At 32.4% G+C, this 20942-nt stretch overlaps 2 protein-coding genes across 6 annotated transcripts; one reads left to right on the top strand and one right to left on the bottom strand.

Annotated features, from left to right (window-relative positions):
• The first annotated feature begins 8105 nt into the window (after window positions 1-8105).
• Window positions 8106-17770, top strand: LOC133672984 (phosphoinositide phosphatase SAC2-like). Of its 5 annotated transcripts, none has more exons than XM_062093587.1 (17): window positions 8106-8239; window positions 8487-8637; window positions 10307-10511; window positions 10596-10761; window positions 11493-11715; window positions 12104-12180; window positions 12430-12617; window positions 12695-12792; window positions 12990-13123; window positions 13206-13334; window positions 13788-14145; window positions 14814-14935; window positions 15096-15206; window positions 15951-16130; window positions 16569-16739; window positions 16818-16908; window positions 17316-17770. In XM_062093587.1, exons 2-17 carry the CDS (start codon window positions 8548-8550, stop codon window positions 17418-17420), a joined length of 2448 nt encoding a protein of 815 aa, XP_061949571.1. In that variant the 5' UTR covers window positions 8106-8239; window positions 8487-8547; the 3' UTR covers window positions 17421-17770. The 5 variants fall into 5 exon arrangements, with proteins under 5 accessions (XP_061949571.1, XP_061949563.1, XP_061949556.1 ...); XM_062093579.1 differs by having other exon boundaries at window positions 8115-8296; XM_062093572.1 differs by having other exon boundaries at window positions 8115-8367.
• A 121-nt stretch (window positions 17771-17891) lies between these two features.
• Window positions 17892-20340, bottom strand: LOC133673012 (small ribosomal subunit protein uS2-like). The gene is made up of 5 exons (XM_062093607.1): window positions 20067-20340; window positions 19195-19457; window positions 18904-19101; window positions 18383-18584; window positions 17892-18285 (listed from the first exon to the last, which is right to left on the bottom strand). Exons 1-5 carry the CDS (start codon window positions 20221-20223, stop codon window positions 18173-18175), a joined length of 933 nt encoding a protein of 310 aa, XP_061949591.1. The 5' UTR covers window positions 20224-20340; the 3' UTR covers window positions 17892-18172.
• Window positions 20341-20942: the final 602 nt, after the last annotated feature.

The following is a 20942-nucleotide window of genomic DNA, read 5'->3' as shown; positions in this document are numbered from 1 at the left end:
AAAAAACACTTTTAAAATACAAAAACAAACAAATTATTACCATGTATCCCAATACATTACTATTGCATTTGATGATGATTATTGTATTTGTACTGCGATTGAGAATGTTTTCCAAAGGTTATTTAGATTAATATGATATTAAAATCATTTAAAAATATCTAGATAATATATTGAAATATATTTTTAATTCAAATTTATTTTTACAAAAATATTTGCACATCACCAAATATGTTATACTCACCTAGTAAATATTGTTTTTTAAAATGGTTTTTATTAAAAATATATTAAGATAATATTTTTTATTTTTTAAAAAAATTAATACCATCATATCAAAACAAACAAAAAAAGATATAAAAATAATATAAAAATAAAAAAATTCAAATATTTTTAGAAATATAGTTTGACCGCTTGATCACACCCTAACTAAATTATTTATCCAATAAGAAGATCCAGATGCTTCGGATGAATTGGCAGTCAAGTTTACATAGATAGAAGAGGTTGAACAAATGCTATTATATATTTACCTATACACGTTATTATATTTTCAATCAATGTTAGATAACCAATGAACTGACTGGTTCTTGATCTTACTTCGACAAAATAAATAGCGTGAAATGGATCCACTCGTTTATTAGTTTATTTGTGAATCATTAGATTAATCTCACATGTTAAATGTGTCAAAATAATATTATTTTTTTATTTTTAATCTCAACTCATTAAAATAATTTAAAAATATTAAAAAATAAATTTTAATAAAAAAACAAATTGAAATTAATTACACAGCAAAGAGAAAGATTGAACCCTACAATTCTCCTCATATTACAAGTGCATTCACTCCTTAATATTATTATTATCTTATTCTTAAAATAACAAAAATTAAAAAAAAAAACGTTCTTTTTTTATGAATATACTTATTCGAATGTAAATAACCTGTCTTAAAACTCATGCTGAGAAAAACTTAGCTCCAAACTTTTAATATGTCAAGAATAGATTGAAATAGCCTAAATTTCCATAGAGAGAGCTATGTGAAAATTGCGTTTCATATAGATAAACTCTGTTTCATTTGGAAATATATATATATATATATATATATATATATATATATATATATATATATATATATATTAATTTGGATATCCAGGTTAGTTTGGGCGTACCTCAATTAATCACACGAGCTCTAAAATTAACAATCATGTAAACTTTTAGTGGTCATGAGATATATGAGACTCGAACTGGTGACCTCTAATAAATAAACTCGGGGTCTGACCAGTTGAGTTACATCCCTCAAAGTTACAAGTATGTCATTCTTGATATATATATCCACAATTTAATTCTAATAGCATAGAATTAATTTCGATGTTTTATTTTGATTGGTTTTTATACAAGGTAATTTCGATGTTTTAATGATAAATAAAAATGATAAAATAAAATCTAATTTTATTTATTAAGATGAATTAAAATTTTAAAGATTTAATTTCAAACTAAAACATATATTCAATATTAAAATAAAATAACTTGTTTATCTTATTTTTTTAATGTAATCTTTAATTACAATTAACAAACTCTTTATTATTTTTACCACGTAGAATCCTCTGTTTATTTCGTTCAATGCCGTATCTATAAACCTTCCAGTTTTCAATTGAGTTTTTCTTACGGTAAAAAAATATTAGCAACGTCAGCACTTTTTTGCGTCGAGTAAAAACTAAAAAGAGCTTCATAGTTCATTCCACAACGTACGAGCCCGTTGGTCTCTTCGGGCGCGTTTGTGTCTCTGCTAAACGCAATATATCATATGTTTGGTAATAAAATATTATTTACTGTTAATGAGACTTATCAGAATTTGCCGGTGTGTTTACGTGCCATTTACTGCCGTAGTTTGAAAAAAAAAATTTATAAAAAATATTTTTAATTGGAATTAGTTTAAAAAAATAGATGTTTGATTAAAACTGTGGTTGAAATTGAGATTGAAGAAAAAATAGTTTAATTTTTTTTTTTTTTGGATTCAAGAAAACCCCACCCCCGGAAAGCGCACTTTATGGGCTCAGATGAGTGAGTAAAACCCCGGCTGTCCCAGGCTTTTACAAGATGTGCACACCTTGACTCAAACTCGAGTATTTTTAAAGGGCTGTGCAAATCTCAAGCCCTTTACCACCACGCTACGCCCTGACTCGAAAAAGTAGTTTAATGTGTTTGGTTAAGAATGCTTTTGAAATTAAGGTTATAAAATAATTTAAAAAAATATATATATTAATATTGATGGTTTTAAATTTAAATATTGTAGAATTAATTACTCCTATTACATCATGAAATAAATAATATTTTATATAAAATATTATTTATTATTCCATTAAACTATTTATAATTCTATTACGTACAAAATTTATCCGATAAGGATTATAGATTCTATGGTTTTTTAAGCCTGCAACAAAATCAGGTAAAATATCATCAGAAACAAAATTAGAATTGCAATCAAATTCCACAAATGCTACGTCATTATGCGATGTTCTTTTAATTTATGTAGTGTTATTAAATAATATTAAACATTAGTTTTTTGAGTAAAACATAATTTTAAAAAAATTAAATTTTTTTTACTAGTCGGACGCGGTCCAATAAATTCTGTTCACGTTAATGGTGCAAAAAAAATTCACATAGCACTGTTCACGTGAACAGTGCCAAATGAATGCTTTTCGCATTGCATGTAAATTATAATTCACCTGGCATCACCTGGCACGGGCACTGTTATGAACAGTGTCCAGGTAAATAAAAAGAAGTAGCTCCTAGCTGCTTTTGCAAAACCCCGGTTTGGTGGAAAAAATTATGGGCTCATCAAATAAAAAACTGATTTTTTTTTTATGTTACCAAACACTTAATTTACACAGTTTGTTTTAAAAGCTAAAGTTACCGTGTAAACAAACACCCTAAAGCAGCTCGGAGCGGCTTCTACTCTTTCCATACAATAAAAAGTGAATTAATTTACTTTTACTGTTAATTTAAGTAAAGAGTGAAGAGTGTTTTCAATATTCATGGATACACTCTTCACCGTTGTGGCTGGATTGAATCCAGTCCAATATTGAACCGGGTCTGATCCAATTTAAAAAAATTAATTTTTATTTTTATTTTTAATTGTGTTTTATTTGAAAAACTAGTGTTTAACATTATTCAATTACACTACATAAAATTAGAAAGAGATTACTTGATGACGTAGCATTTACAAAATTTGATCGCAATCTCAATTTTGTTCTTAATAATATTTTACCTGATGTTGTTGCGCATTTAAAAAATCAAGAAAAATATAGTCCTTATAGGATAGATTTCGTACGTGAAGGAATTGTAGATAGTTAATGGAATAATAAAAAATATTTTATATATGTATTATTTATTTCATGATGTAATACCAGGAGTTAAATCTATAATATTTAAATTAAAACTTATTAATATTAATATATATTTTTCTTAATTATTTTATAACCTCGATTTGTAAAGCATTCCTAACCAAACACATTAAATTATTTTTTGTTTAATCTCAATTTCAACCACAGTTTTAACCAAACATATATAAATATCAAATAAATCTTAATTAAAAATATATTTTATAAAATAATTTTTTTAAATTATAAACATAAAAACTATTATAATACCATTGTCATAAATCAAAGTGTGTGCGCGTGTGTGTTTAGGTTATTTAGTCGAAGTTAAATATTGCTAATTCTACCGGATTGAAATATAATATAATATTTTTATTTAATTAGTTTCCAGGTGGCCCGCGTTTTGTGATAAGTCAGTTCACACTTTTTTTTATATATAAAAATAAATGTTAAGACGATGTTATTATTTTTTTAAATAAATTTTGTTAATTTTTAAATAATATTTTATATTTATTAAAATACTAAATTATTCTTTAGTTAATGTAATTATAAACAAATAACCAGGATGAAAATACAAAAAAACTCTTAAACACAGGTTAAAAAAATCTTCCTTCTAATAATAATTTATCACTATATTTTAAAAAGTCAAAAGTAAAAAAAAATCCCCTAGATGTCAATAATTTTTTTTAAAAGTAATTATTTTATTATATTGTAAACAAATGAAAAAATCTAATTGTTTTCTTATCAATTAACTGACAACTAATAAATTATGGGAAAGTACAATATTTCTCTCAATTAATCTCAATTAAGAATACAAAATCATCATTATAATATTCAATCCAGAGTAACATGAGTTTCTGTCTTAAGTGAAAGTCGCTCTTTTAGATTTTTGTTAATGAATTCTAATAGGATCAATGTGTGAGGTTTCGGAAGAGAAAGATAAGAAAACATAACAAAAGAAAAATTGTAATTATATTAGTTGTCATTAGCGATGCAAGGGTTAGCTATAAATTTGATATTTATAAAATTAGTTAAAATACACGTAAGTTAGTTTAAATATTCATATTAATAAAAATAATAGAAACAACAGGGAACAAAATAACATTGTAATTAAAAATAATCAAGACGAAATTAACCTTATACTGTATTTGGATAATATTGTAAAAAAATAAAAATAAATAAGATAAGGTTGGGTGGAAAGTCCAACGAATGTAATGTCTCCGGCTGCCATTGAAATCGTGCGAGGGTTGCATTGTATGAGAAGTAAAGTTTTGATGTATCCGCACGTCTGCGCCACCACTCTCTCCATTTGCTGTCTTTTAACGAGTCAAACTTGTTTGTTGTAATCATTTTTGTGGGGTTCTCAAGTCCATTGCTAGAAGGTATATAAAAATGCATAAAATTAATATTATAGCTATCAAATAAGATTTTCATCGTATTTATATATTAGTTGAAGCATGTGATATCTTGACGAGTAGAGTTATTTTATTTTATTTTGATGGTAAGTAACGTTGATTAAAGATTAAATTCCTCATTAGATTATTTAAGTGTATGTTTTTTATGTTCCTAGGGACATATCAACGAGTTTATTAAGATTCATAAAGGTAAAAATAAAAAAATTGCTATTTAATTTTATAATAATTAAAAAATTCTAATTGATATTTTAGATGTTATAAGTAAATAATTAGTCATGCTAAATAAAAGATAAAAATTATTCTAAAATATCATATTTAATGTCAAAAAAATTTTGCGTTATTTTTAACGATGAAGGTTCCTATTATTTGCTGTTGAAGGTAAGAAAGTATTGAGATTTAGGATAGGAATTTGAGATTTGAACACGATGACAAGGCTCAATCTTCATTTTTAGAATACGGGTGTTGAATTTAAAAAATTATTAATAGTTAATTAAGCTTTGGAAATTCTTGATTATGTCTAGAATAGATCCGAATATTGCTACTAACACTCAATAAACTTATATAAATCATGTCCATCTAGCTCAAATTTGCTCGCCGTGTCAAGGGAAGGTGTCTCAAAATAAAACCCAAAAATAAATTCACATATTACAACATGAAAATAAAAAAAATCAAATTCAAACACCAAATTAATTATTATTAATTTTTATTCTTAAAAATAAAGAGTGATATATTAATCACTTCTATTATTCATTAGAAACATCATACAACAATGTCTAATAGTGGTTTATTTATCCTGTATTGATTCACGGACAATAAAAATAATAAATATACAAAAAAATTACAAGGAGAAATATGATATTTTTTAAAATATTTTGAATATAATAAAGTTATATGTTAAACAATTTTATTATTCACTGAGATAAGAATAACATCCTAGGCTAGTAATGATTCATCAATGTCATATTAGCAGAGTCAACGCGCATAAAGTTACACCAAGATTGAATAATTACACCTTGAAAAAACATATTGAGACGCAACTCCATCACATGATATTACTTTCAACCTTATCTCTTCTAAAAATAAATAAATAAATAATTTTATGGCAGAACCTGCAATTAACACCGCCAAAACAAATCACTATACAAAAATAACTTTTACAAAGAGAGAATATTGAAATAATTTTTTTCCCCCGACTGAAGATGCAATAATCACTAGAAGAGAGCATAAAAATAAAAAAACTAAGAAAACTAAAAAAATACAATTAAAAAAACCGAACTGTAAAAAAAACAGATTAAAATTTTAAAAAAACCGGCCGGTTTGGTTCCGGTTTTATAAGCCTAAAACCGAACCAAAACCGAACAAAAACTAAGCCAAACTGAAAAAACCGAGTCATAACCGAGCCAAACCGGAAAAACCAAACCAAACTAGTTTGAACCAGTTTTTGTCCTAAAAAACCGAACCGAATCGAAACCGGTCGGTTTGAACTGAATTTGGTTCGATTTCAGGTTTTTTTGAAAAAAAATTTCAATTTAATTATTTTTTTTTGAATAAAAATCAAACTAAACTGAAAATAATCACTTTATTGCTTGAGTTTTACTGTTACCATCTTGCATGCTGGATACGTGGGAGAGGGTTATTGTTATTTAATTATTTTTTTCTAATAAAAAATAGTAATTTGATTAATAATAAATAGAGATGCACGGAAGCACGACTAGCATTCCAAGCTTGGCAAGTCAATCATGGTGAATATAATATTGTCATGCGATGAAGATGGAAAATGAGAGTTCCAGCGTGGACATCACTGCAAATATTCCACATTTCCATGGAATATTATTATGATATTATGTGCTCGCAAGCAATTTGGGCAAACACAAGAATATGATACGAGCATATTCTTATTCACTAACACCATGCGATCGTCCTATAATACGTTTTTAATAAAATAAAATATATTTCCTATGACAAGTTGGATAATTATTTGAAATGGGCATTACCATGATCTTGATTTTTATTTTTTGCTTAAAATGAATTTTATTTTTATATTTTTATATCGTTTTGATGTGCTGATGTTAAAAATAATATTTTAAAAATAAAAAATTTATTTTAATGTATTTTTAAACGAAAAACACTTTAAACTATCATCGTTATCATAATTTCAAACACACCAAGAACAAGCTCCGCTTCACGTTGGGAATACAATACGCTAATCCTCCTGCAAATGAACAATTTAATGGGAATTTATACTGATTTCCAAGAGAGAAGATTGATTCTTTGAAATCCAACTATATATATAAAATTCTGTTTTATCTTGGTGAAGTGAACACAAAGGATGTCTTCAGAGAATTTTGTCCTCTCATTTCCTTTATCACGAACGAATAACATTAAAAGCAAGTTATAAAAGATGCCTCTTAAAACGTACAATTCATTTATATTTCATATTTGAAAGTTTTCTGAGTAGAGAATTCATGATAGCTTTATTTTATCACTGTTTGTATGTGTGTGTAGCATGAGATTTGGATTCTGACAACGAAGAAGAATAAAGTTTATTTCTTTAATCTTTCATAATTATTTGTTTTTTTTTAATATGATCAAGTTATTTTATATGTATCTCAATTAATTTTACGAGTTCTGAAATTAACGATCATGTAAGCTTTAAATGACCATCATATTAACAACTACAGGGTTCAAACTTGAAACTAGAGGAAAAACAAATCCCTTAATTCCAAACTTTTATCATTAAATCATCAATAGATAAATTTAATAATTGGTTTTTGACCTTTATTATCCATGCATAAAATCCACTTAAAATAAATTATAAAACATACTTTTTGAAATGAACGCTTTGACATGTATAACAGTAGAGTTTAACATTTTCAGGTTTTTTAAAATATTTTTTATCTAAAAATATATTAAAATAATATATATTTTTTATTTTTTAATATTAAAACATTAAAATAATCTAAAAATATCAAAACATTAATTAAAAATAAAAAAATTTAATTTTTATAAAAATATTTTTCAACCAATCATTTAAAAAGTAACCCATGTTTTGGACATAATTTGAATTTTTCTAAGGCTTCATGGTTGAATTAGCTTTTTATTAAATTTAAAATTTTAAAATTTAAATTAATTTTTTATATTTTTAAATCACTTCAAAATAAAAAATAAAGTTTAAAAAATAATAGAAAATTTTATTTTTATATATTTAAAAATTAAAAAAATTAAAAAACAAAATCAACCAAAATTCACATCAATAACGGTAAGAAAATGAAAACAAGTATAACATCGATCCAGAGAGCAAAGAAGTCACATGAAGAAAAAACTCACAAGACACCTCACGCATTCTCTTGAATTTCTGACAACTTATTAAGCAACAGTGTCAATAAATTAAAGTCTATTTTTTTTTTGAACAAAATAAACAAACAAATTCATCCTTTTTCTGAGCTCTCTCTGTTTGTGGTTTGTGGTCTCTCTCTCTCTTCTATCTTCTCCAAAACGTCTTTAGCTCATCCTCTGGTTTGCTTTCTCTCCAACAAAACTTTAATCTTCACTGCAAAAAAAGAAAGACTGAAACTTTGAGTGATTTGGTTTGCTTGCTTGCTTCTTGTTTCTTTTGTTTTTCTTAACTCTCATTCTGCGTGTTCGCTTACACATATGATGAAAAGCCAGACAGATAGATAGTTAAAGATGTGTGCTTTGAGTGTAGATTTTGAGAAGTGGAGGAGTTTTTGTTGCAGTGGAGTTGACTCAACCTCAGGAGGTTCACCATGGTGGGATCCCAAATGGAAACAAACATGATTCGTGGTTCCTCCGATTCCCGTTACTTGCAGAAATTCAGACTCTATGAGACTCGCTCGGTATGCACATGAATTACTCGCTCACTTTTCTTCAATTGTTATCCTTATGTTTTTGTGTTTGTTGGTTTTTGTTTTTCGTTTTTTTGTGTTTTGAGGTTTATGATTTGTTGGTTTTGTAGTTCTTGATTGTGATTTCTGGGATATTGATTTTTCTCTTTTCTTTTGTCTGTGCGCGTGTTCGTTTGATTTTTTCTGTGATTGCCTCCCTAAAGTGAGGAATTCTAAAATCTTGATGATTTTTCTGTGGTGATCGTTTACATTGGATATGATTCGCATGGTGTTGGATTTAGGTTTTTGACTTGATCAGGTGGTGGTGTGGACTTGATTGGCAATTCAGCTTTGAAGATAATGTTTCGAATAGAGTACTCTTTGTCTCTTTGATTTTAGTCCGCAATTGGTTGAGTTTATGTTTAGTTTTGTCTTGCTTAGTTCATTTTGAAATCTCAGAGCATGCTGGGTTTATGTCATGGAATGATTTTGTTCAAAAAGTAGGGATGTGGAATTTGTGCAAAAAGGTGGGGAGTTACACATGTCCAAATTTCACTTTGTTATACTTGTTTTGCTTCCTTATTCTTTTTTCCCAAAATAATGGAAAGAAGAGTATGTATTTTGCTCAGTTGCCATTCGGTTTTATACATTAGCAGCTCATTGACATGTCGGCAAGCTTGTTCCTCGGAATACTTCTTTGTTATGCCAAATTTGGGTGTCATTTGTTGCACAATTCTTTGATGTTATTAAAATTGAATAGTAGGATTAAGGTTAATAACATTAAAAACATTTACACGAATTAGCCTGTTTTTCCTTCTCTTTCCTCCTTTTCTGCATAAATTGAGATCAACATTTTAATCATGCATCAATACAAAATCCCCCCCCCCCCCACGGTCACTCACCTTTTTGATTACTTCCTCGTGTTTTCTTGCACAGTATCGTGTTTTTGAGGCATAAAAGGTCTATTGAATTTTAAAGATTTTTGTCTTTCTTTTCAGCATGCAATCAACAGGGTAACTTCGTTGTATTAATCTTGTTTCAATAAGGTGGTCAAGCATAGTCCATCTTTTCTTTCAGTGAATCTTATAAAGAGAGAGTAATACAGACATGGGACATTAATTTCCCAAATTTTACCAGATCTTTTGTTTCTTGTTGTTTTATACGAAGTATGAAGGGAGCTATCTGTGCTGGTTCTAGTATGCTATAATGAAGCTGTTATCCCATCATGTCTTTGTCCTATATTTTTCAGTATTGGGGGTTATGTTCAATTTATTATGGGTAATGTGAGCCCTTTCTCTCACTGAACCCTGAAGTCACTAACACATTGGAAAACTATGCTCAACCGGTCCTCTTGCATGAGTTGCATCCTTCTGATGATGAAGCAGGAAACCAGTTGCTTAGAACTTTTTCTCCTTCCTGTCATGCTGAATTTCAATGAACTGAATGATGTACTTTTCCCTTTTGAAAGATTCCCACTTTTGTTTGGTGGAACTTTTTGTTCCTTCTCTCATTTATCCCACAATTTATTTTATAACATAGTAAAGTGACTTTGGTAATATGAATTTATTTGTCAAAACATTTTTATTTTCATCGTTCTTTTATTTATATTTAATGATTATCCATGCCACTTTCTCAAATCATCATTACAGCAACTTCTAATCCAACATCTACTACGTGACAGAATTTTTATATGATTGGAGGAGACAAGAACAGAACCCTTTGGAGGGTGTTAAAGATTGATCGTTTAGAGCCATCTGAACTCATTGTTCTTGAAGATTCTACAACATATTCAGAAAGTGAATGCTGTGATCTGCTAAGGCGAATACATGAAGGCAACAAGTCAACGGGTGGACTTAAATTTGTCACTATTTGTTACGGAATTGTTGGTATGTTGTATCTGCAAGGTCTTCTATATAAGCATTTAATCTGTTTAATTATTGAACTCATTTTTTCTTTTTCCTTCAACATAGGGTTCATTAAATTTTTGGGACCCTATTACATGCTGCTGATAACAAAAAGAAGGAAGATTGGTGCAATTTGTGGCCATACAATTTATGCTATAACCAAGAGCGAGATGATTCCTATTCCAAATTCTACCGTGCGGTCCAATATGACTAGCTCTAAGAACGAGAACAGGTCTTTGTCCATTCTGCATGTAAATGTAATATGTACCCGGCACCGTTAAGGAGATCTAAGAGACTAATATCAGAATTGCCATTGTTGATTTGTAATTAGATGATGACTCTTCTATGGTTGTGGTGCTTGATTTTTAAATTAATAGTTTGGTATTTTTCTTTCATTTAATTATTTGGGACAATTAGTCTGAGTTTTGTGTTGTCTGTTAGAAGTAGACTGGTTCAACACTGGAGGTAATTTCTCAACTATTTTTGTCATCACACCCTTCAGTGTTAATTAATGATGTGGGCTTCTGTGATTCAAACTTATTCAGGTTCTTCTAGTAGTTGTAGTTATAGTTTTATCTTCTTTCTTTGTTTAATTTTGTTTTTGAGATGACACAAGTAGGGCATCTAATTCAAATTTATGCATAGCAAATAGTACTGCCACGTCCTTCATAGTTGATAATTTTGTGTAGTGGCTATTTCCAGTTCATTTCCTGCATATGTACAGGGACAAACTTCATTGCTGTTGTGATGTTAATAGAACATGTTGAATGAGACAAGGTATCATCAGGGTTTGTGGGGGAAAATTCACTTTTTGTTCTTTCTTTCTTTTCTATTTGTTTTACTTAAGTTTCTTGGCTGATACTTATTGGACTAACAATTCATAGTATCCTTTTTGTGCTTTATAACATTATTAAATACATACTGATTTGTCCTTCAATTTTTTTTTTTGTCTTGATGAAATAGATACAAGAAGCTCCTATGCACAGTGGACCTTACAAGAGACTTCTTTTTCAGCTACTCCTACAATGTCATGCACAGTCTCCAGAAGAATTTATCTTTTAACGAGACAGGACAAATTCACTATGAATCAATGTTTGTTTGGAATGAATTCTTAACTCAAGGAATTCGAAATAACCTCAAGAATACTCTATGGACGGTGGCATTAGTACATGGCTTCTTTAAACAGGTGCATCTTATTTCAAGTCACCAACCATACAAAAGTGTTTAAAGACATTTGGTGCAAGTAAAGAATAGTCCATGATAGAAAATGTCCATTACCAAATATGATGGTGTATGTTATGTTTTGCCATCTTCTCTAATTTCGTACTCTCTATTTAGTCTGGTTCTTTTCAAAGCTATTGAGTTTATTATAATATCCCATTTTGAGTTAGGAGTTGAAGTTCCCCTATCAATATCTTTGGAGAGGGAAATTAACTAAATTAAGAACATGCTCCTTTTGTAAGTTGAACAGAAGATTAACATCATCCACATTTATCTGGCCTTCAGAATATCCTCTCAATCTTACTGATGCAAATTTGTCTGAACTATTCTGGGTTTCCTGTGTTGGTATCCAGGTCAAAATTTCAGTATCTGGCAGGGAGTTTAAATTGGCTCTAATTGCTAGACGATCACGGCATTATGCTGGCACAAGGTATGGATAGTCTTCAAAACTTTTGAACAACATGCTAGCTGGATTTCCTCATTTATGCATGGCTGCTTAGATCTTTTGCCCTTGAACATGTTAAACTCTCAAATGCTTTTGATTCAATCTTTATATTAACTTCTTCATATAGTCTGCTGCTGACTTTATGAAAAGGCCACTATCCAGTTTTACCCCCCTGATCGCTGATGAACTTACAATGAATTTTTTTGTGACTTTACTTTTCTCTTGTCTATCTAGATATCTAAAACGAGGCGTGAATGAGAAGGGTAGAGTAGCTAATGATGTCGAGACAGAACAGGTTGTGTTTGAAGATGTTTCTGAAGAACAGCCAGTGCAAATAAGTTCTGTTGTGCAGAATCGGGGTTCAATCCCGCTTTTCTGGTCGCAGGAGTCCTCACGACTGAATCTTAAACCTGACATTATGTGTATGAACTCGGTATTCTGAACCTTTTTATTCTCAGTGATAACTTTCATAAGTTATTCATTTATTATTATTTTGCAGTATCAAGGAAGGACCAAAATTTTGAGGCAACAAAACTTCATTTTGAAAATCTTGTGAAGAGATATGGAAATCCAATAATTGTTTTGAATTTAATAAAGGTAGGTTGCTGCAATTACCAAGACACAGATTGCTCCACATGCCTGTGCTCATGTGATCTTTTTAAGCTTCTTGTATATGAAAGTTGATTCATGATTTTTTTTGTTGTTGTTATTGTTATCATTATGTTTAGTGATTGTCTGGGATTGAGGCTTGGTTGTTGTTGTATGTTTTTGGCAATTATGTTGGTGATTGGCAGTCGCGTGAAAAGAAGCCTCGTGAAACAATACTTCGGGCTGAATTTGCAAATGCCATCAGAGTTATCAATAAAAGTTTATCTGAGGAGAATCGTCTGAAGTTCCTACACTGGGATTTGAATAAACATTCTAGAAAGTACTTCACTTGCCCACCCCAAACTGTTCTTTCACACATTAATTTATGATGATTAAAGTCAATAGTGTTTGGTTATTTTCAGCAGAACTACAAATGTCCTAGCACTTCTTGGAAGAGTCACTGCCAATGCATTGAATTTAACTGGGATCTTTTATTGTCAAGTCACGCCAAGTTCAAGCTCCAAGGGATTGTTAAATGGGTCCTGCTTTGAGTAAGTTAATGCAAAAGGCTTCCAACTCTTTTTACATGGTATCTTTTTTTGTGATATCCACTATGGGAAATACTTGCTCTGAGAATTTGTTGTCCTGCTAAACTTTACAATGTATTTACACAATTGCTTTTCAGGCTACTTTTAATTTTTTTGTAAATTCATTTAATTGATGTGTATTTTTTTTTGCTTCATTGAATTTCAAATGATTTGAGGAAATATGTTGATTCAAAATTCATAAGTCATTAATGTGCAGCTTGTGGAATATGTGTTTTTGCATTTGTGCTTTGTAATAATTCAAAAAGAGGTGGGAAAGACACAGAAAATGCAATCCCATGGTGAATGATACCCTTTTAGTAACTACTCATTTTGGGGTACACTGCCATGATTTTTTCCTTGCTTTCTGTCTAATTCCTGTAACTTCCTTACGATGGTAGCAATGCAAATTTGGTGCAGGGAACACGATGGTGACTGTTCTCTTGAAAACCTGTCCAATGAAAATGGCAATGTCGGCAAGTTGGATGCAGAAATTACCAAAGCTGATTGTGATGCAAATCGAAATCAAAGTATCAAGGTTCCAATGTTCCAAAACGGGGTTTTAAGGACCAATTGCATAGACTGTTTAGATCGCACAAATGTTGCACAATATGCCTATGGATTGGTGGCTCTTGGACATCAGCTGCATGCACTTGGATATATGGAATATCCAAATATTGATCTGGATAATCCTTTAGCAGAGGATTTAATGAGGATTTACGAGACAATGGGCGACACACTTGCACTGCAGTATGGTGGGTCCACTGCTCACAACAAGGTAATCCTTATGGTTCTGGGGAGGCCTACTGTTATATGATTAAAATATGATTGGACATGAATGTGTGGATGGAATACATTTTTTGGCACAGCTAGCTGTTACCTTGGATTTTTTTTAATTTGGAGGAAAAAACCAAGGATTTTCTCACACGAGATTATGGAGCTTGTAGGTGTGTGATTGTTTTACTTTATTCAATTTGAAAATTGCAGTATGATGGGTCTGTTGCTTGCTTAGATGATTTGATTTGTGTAGGATTTTTGAAATCAGAAAGAAAGATCTACGAGCTTGTTGATGTTTCTTAGTTTTGGATGCATGTGTTTTTGGTGAGCCTATGGAAAAAAAATGCCAAACTTGTGTTGTAGTTCTGTTCAATGTTCCAGGGTGCACAAACTATACTATTTGACTAAGTTGGCTGTGTCACATCAGTGTTTTATTTAAGAAATTTAAGTTTGCATGTCATCACATCTTTGATTGCGATGTTAAGGAACTGAGGTAATCACTTTTGGTATACTTACCATGGGAAGAAAATAAGGTATCTCAGGAGTTAAATGAGAAATTGATGTGTTTACCAATGAAATTGTCAGCTCATTCCTTAAAAGCAAAACATTCTTGTTTCTAAAATATACTGGATGTTTAATTCACTATGCTGCAATGATGATGTTAAATAGATATTTTCTGAGAGAAGAGGTCAGTGGAAAGCAGCAACTCACTCCCAGGAATTTTTTAGAACTCTACAACGTTATTACAGCAATGCCTACATGGATGCTGAGAAACAAGATGCTATTAATGTGTAAGTTAAATAAGCTCTGTTCTTCACTGCCATCTTTACTTTTCTCTGAAAAGAACATCCAAGGTCTGGGAGTTTTAAAATAGTATGTTTCGATGGTAGGGGTTCATTGCAGGGGATGGATTATGCATTTGATGTGATATTTGCCTTAACTTTTGGTCAGGTTCCTGGGTCATTTCCAGCCACAGCAGAGAAAACCAGCACTGTGGGAATTGGATTCAGATCAGCATTATGATGTTGGAAGGCGTGGTCCTGATTTAGTTGAGAATGCTAGGTAATGTATTCTGTGTAACTTTCCATATCTCAAGAACTTTTCTATAATCACGTAACTCCCTCAGTTCCATAATTATAGCTGAACTTGAAATGGTGCACTTGTTTAGGTAACCACTTCATTTGGGTGGGTTTGGGGGTAACATTACGTTGGACAATGGGGTATAAAAGTAGGTAATCATTGACAATGCAAAAACATTTTACTGAGTTTAAGAGTCAGCATGGACTATGATTTCACATGAAAGGAAGGAGAATTGTGTTGAGAATTTCAGTTTCTGCGTTTGACAAGTCTTACTTCATATCTTGGGACTTCTCTGTGAATAAGAACTATGTAGAGACACTTTTGTGAATTGGAAAACTGTATTACAAGAAGATATATTGGTGAAAGACCTTGGTTTGGAGAAAGTGCATGTTTCTGATATGATGTAGATCTGGTTTCAAGTATTGCAAATAAATCACCAGCTTAAAGATAGTTTTTTCCAGTAAATGTAATTCCTTATGTCATTTTTTATTTCAAATCATAACTACAATTTTGATGTTGGAATTTCTCATTTCATATCTTTGATTCAAATGATTTTGAACCGAAGGGCTTTTTTCCAAATTAATTATGTGTGTTTAACCATGTTTGTCTGTGAGCTTAATGCCAGGGTTACTTTGACCATATAATGATTAGAAGATAAATGTCATGAACCTAGAATTTCATTTGGAGGGAAACTTTTATGCAAACATTTCTTTTTTATATCTTTAGGTCACTCATTAAAAGATCACTCTCTGATGGCAATCTTCCCTGTGAAAGTGAGTCGCTTGTATCAGCTGCCAGTGTTGGATACTGTAAATCTTTATCTGAAAAGGAGGGTGGAGTTAATAAGGGTCTTTCAGACTCAACACCGGAGATACCAGCTTGTGAAATTGACATATCATATTCCAGGTCTGCTTAAATTGCTTAATGCTTCTCATGCTTGTTACATCTTTATTACCCTATTTGATAAGACAGGCCCATGGTTTATCTGATTTGTATTCATCATTCCTCTTAGAGGTGCATAGTTGATGAGTAATTGAAAAGCCAGATAGCTTCTCTTTATTAAGTAGGATATATTTCTTTATCCATTAGGAGATAAGTTGCCATTCCACTGCTATTGTAGTGACATCTACTCTTTCATCTAAAGTGTAGACATGGGAGTGGATAAGTGAGGTGTATTTATGAAGGCTGCAGCTACAAAATCTGGTTGCTGTCCTCACTCAAATTTCAACATGTAATTTTCAGCTAGAAATGGAGATGTTTGGATGCATGCTAAACCCTTTTATATCATGCAGTTGTTGCATTTGATGTGCACCTATGGTTGATTAATGTTGGGTGTCTTTCTAGGTACATTCCCTCAATGCCTTGCAGGAAGATATTTGAAGATGAGGAATGCCAATACTTTGAAAGTGATCATATTTGCTATTATGAACATGGGGATGCTTGTAGCTGCTCAAATTTCCTTGATAAGGAGTGGCTTTCCTCATCTGGGAATTCGTGTGAAGATCTATGTGATAGGTAGTTTTTGTGCTTCCGATTAAGTGCTTCAGCTGAGGAGCCCAAGGCAATACTCACCGATTGTTTTGATGGCTGCAGATCTATTGCTGGCCTATCGTCTGAGAATCTTGCAAATGATCTGAAAATAGAAACCAGAACATCTGCTACAGAGTCTGGATCTAGCTTGAAGGTCAGTATGTTTTATTTTAGTTGCAGTGTCACATCATGCATGATGCCTTTATGGTGACCATTACAAGGAGTTGTCTGGAGTCTGGACTTAATGCTGGCTTTCTAGAACGGAGATTGGGTTGCACTCACAATTTGTTTACAGTGTATATGGCAGGCTTTGCTGCAATTTTCTGGTGTATGACATACAATAGCAATCATGTTATTTGTCAGCATTTTACTCAATTGCCGTCATGTGATTATTAAATTGCTTAAAATTGCCTGATCAATCTCTTACATGTTTAAGCATCAAATATATTTTACGTTGTGTACACACCAATCCCATACAATTTTGCCATTCTATGTTTCATCACTTGCTTTCCTGATTTCTGTTAGTTTCACAATGTTAATCTGCTGCTTCCTTTTGTTCAGGGAGGAAGTCAAACTGGGACCAATCTTTCTTCTGATGACCTTAAGGGTGGATTTTCAGACCAATTTGTGCGGTGGGTAATGTATGGGGAGATGCTGTCCCATTGAAGCTGACCTCCAAATTTCCATCACATCATTCATTTGAGCCATAATCCGTTGAATCCCATCCGAAGGATGTGGATTTCATCACAGAAAATAAGGATCAACCTAAAGATATCATTTATTGAAACAGAAAGCAGTTCTCGGATCGTGTAAAGACACGCTGCATCTTGTTCAATTGCACGCCTCCAGAAAGGCATGATTGAGGAATTACAAGGGTAAATAGCTTAGCTGAATTCATTTGGATCTCTCGAGTCCATTTCCTTAAAGCCCCAAAAGAATAGTTTTCTAAACCACCCTGTATATATTTACATATATCTAGCGAATAGAACGGGCAGTTCTCAACTGTTACATTCAAATGTTACTCTCCAGTCTCCACTGACAAGCGAACAGAAATTCTCAGGGTTTTTAAGAAATTGGAATAAAACTGCGCATCCCACAGTTTGCGGGAGCAGAGACAAAATGGCTGGATGCAGCGGCTTGGGCAATCAAAATTCACTTGTAAATAACAGGGGGCAACGGAGATGATAGAAGCTTAAATAATGACATGACAAAACACAGCATTGCTATGGATACCCCACCCCGATCAGTGTCAAAATCTCTTAACAAATTTAACGTCTAGAACTACACCGAGCCCAAAAAGAAACAAGAAAAACATGTCCATCCCCACTTGATGTTTATGAACCCCCTCAAAAACTAACTCATGATTCTAGAATAAGTGCAAAACATGGTGGTTGTGAGCATGAACATTCCTGCGGAATTTAAATGTCCCATCCAGTAGCAACAGGGGCAGGACCATCAAGTTCAGTAGCTGAAAGGGGTACTGGAGCCGGAGCCGGAGCAGGAGCTGCACCCCATTCAACAGAAAGTCCACCTAATTTTTTAATAGAGTGATGGAATGAAACAAGACTGTTAGTGAAAAAAATAACTAAAAGATAGGTAACTCGTAGGTCTGAATGAATTGTTATTACCTTGCTCTGGGAAGAAGTTGGCAGCAGGAATGGGTTGTTGGGCAACATCAGCTGTCCATTGGCTATCGGCTATAGTGCTACTCCATTCCCCAGCAGAAATCCCGTAGTCAGCGGGAGGGAGTGCATAATCAGCAGCTGGAACTGTTTCCTCCTCTTCCTGTTGCTTTGCTTCTTCAGGTTCCCTATAAAAGAACAAGTCCACCTGTCCCAAGAAATGACAAACAAAGCAGTTCATGCTTCCTAAACAATAAATAGCTAATGTGAAACTGTAAAACTCACCAAGAATAATACATAACGGCAATCCCAAGCAGTAGAATGTGGCATTAAAATACTAAACAATACAGCACTATGAATGCCTGCATCCGATGCAGGCAAATCATAACAGAAATTTTGCTATGGAAAGTTTGGTGCCCACAGCATGCAGGCATCCTACTTGCAATTTAACGAGAGAAAAAACAGAAAGTGAAGAGAAGGGGGCTTGAGGGATAGAATGTGAAACAGCTTTCAAATAAATATCTTACCATAACATCCCACTTATGTCCTTGAGGAATAGTTCCACGCATCTGTAGAACCATTCTTGCCAACAGCCAAAACAGGCATCCGATGCTGTGCTTGCCTTTGTTATTAGCAGGAATGCCAATATCCACAAACCGCATTGGAGAGTCAGTGTCACAGAAAGCAATGGTAGGAATGTTTCCAAGAGCTGCTTCCTTGATAGGCTGCATGGCATGAATGATAAAGATTAAAAGTCAAAGACAAAAAACAACAATGTGCAAAAAGACCAATAGGCATATTGATGAATTTCAGTTCACCTGGTGATCAGTCCTCGGATCAGTGAGGATCAAAAGCCGAGGTTCACTGAATGAAGTCTGCATCTGGTTAGTGAAGGTACCAGGAGTGTGTCTTCCAGCAATTGCATGAGCACCAGTGTATTGGGCAAATTTGAGGACAGCTCTTTGACCATAGGGCCTTGCAGATTGAACAATAATATCTTGGGGGTTCTCAATTGCCACAATAACTCTAGCAGCCAGCAGAAGCTTTTCCCATGTCTTCCCAAGATTGATGATATAAATTCCTGTGCAATAAACACCAAAAAATGTAACGAGAAACAATCATGAACTAAAGATGACCAAGTTAAAACTAAATACTCTTTTCCAGTCAGATGCATCACAAGGATGAGTAGCCATAATAAGCACACTGTACATATATTCGAAAAAAAGGTCAAATAAAAAACTACATTCAACAAACATTAAGCACAATTGACCATTAAAACAAACATGTTTAAAATTATAACTCCCTTGCATCTAATACAGTTAGCAGATGCCAAATTGAAGCCTTAATAACAAATGACAAAAAACACAGAGCCACTAACTTTCATTCCACAGGTTTCTCCCACCAATGATCTCAACATAAGCAAATCTTCCAAAACAAACATCTCCAAACCATTTCAAGTTCATTACTTCAGAACCAAAACTACCAAACAAGCAAGTATCTGCAACTACTCGATATCCAAAAACACAAATCAACTCTAATCCAACATCCATAAAAAAAGAACAAACAAAAAGACTCAACCTTCAATAGATCAACATCCACAATAGACCATAAAAAACGAACTATTTCCTCAAGATATAAGATCTACGCATCCAAAACAGATATGTATATAAAAAGAGAGTGTGCTGGGTACCATCATTGCGACGCTTGAAAACGTAACGTTCCATTTGGAAGTCACAGTTTTTGGTGCCAAGATGAACCTCAGCAGCCAACATCATCTGAATGTCTAGCTCTTTCTGCGAAAGTGTCTTCGCTGTTGCCGCAGCAGCTGATCCTGTTGCTGTCGCCATGGTTTACTGCTTGAGATTGTGTCAGCCTGTCAGAGAGAGAGAGAGAGAGATGAGGGCTAGGGTTTTTTTTATTTTAAGAGAGTAAGGGAGTGATAGAAAGCTTCACTACCACCACTACGGTTTTTTTAGGGCCCAAACAAATATATTTTGGGTCCATATCTACTCGAACGACTTGTCTACGTTCGATATGTATATGGTTAATGGATAAAATATATTATGTGTTTTCTTTTTCATAAAAAATTTAATTAATTCGTATAATCATTTCAAGTATAGTTTTTAGATTTGGTCTAGTGATCGGCCCAGTTTAAGACTCAGGTTTTAGATTTTAACCAGGTCACCCGGGTTAATTTATTTTTTTAAAAATCAAAACGGTATTGTTTTAGTAAAAAAAAAAGTCAATGGGTTGCAACCGGGGTTTTGACTAGGTCTTGCCGTGCCAGTCGGGTCTTCGGGTCAACCCACCAGGTCAACCAAGTTTTTTTTCTTGTTTTTCTTCAACCTAATCTGGTTTCAGTCTCGAATCGACGAGATCCTGAATTGACCCGCCAGACCGAACCAGGTTTTAAAACTATAATATCAAGTATTCTATGTTAATTTTCGTGTACCAAGTTGAAGTCCATTCATGATTTGGTTTCAATAAAACAATTCATATCCAAATTGATCATGCATTTTTTTTAAAAATAATATATTTAATAAAAAAATTAATATTCTCAAAATAT

This window comes from Populus nigra, chromosome 1 (assembly GCF_951802175.1).
Source record: "Populus nigra chromosome 1, ddPopNigr1.1, whole genome shotgun sequence".
NCBI classification, from domain to species: domain Eukaryota; kingdom Viridiplantae; phylum Streptophyta; class Magnoliopsida; order Malpighiales; family Salicaceae; genus Populus; species Populus nigra.
Note: the sequence above shows the minus strand (reverse complement) of the source record. Positions and strands in the feature narration are given on the sequence as shown.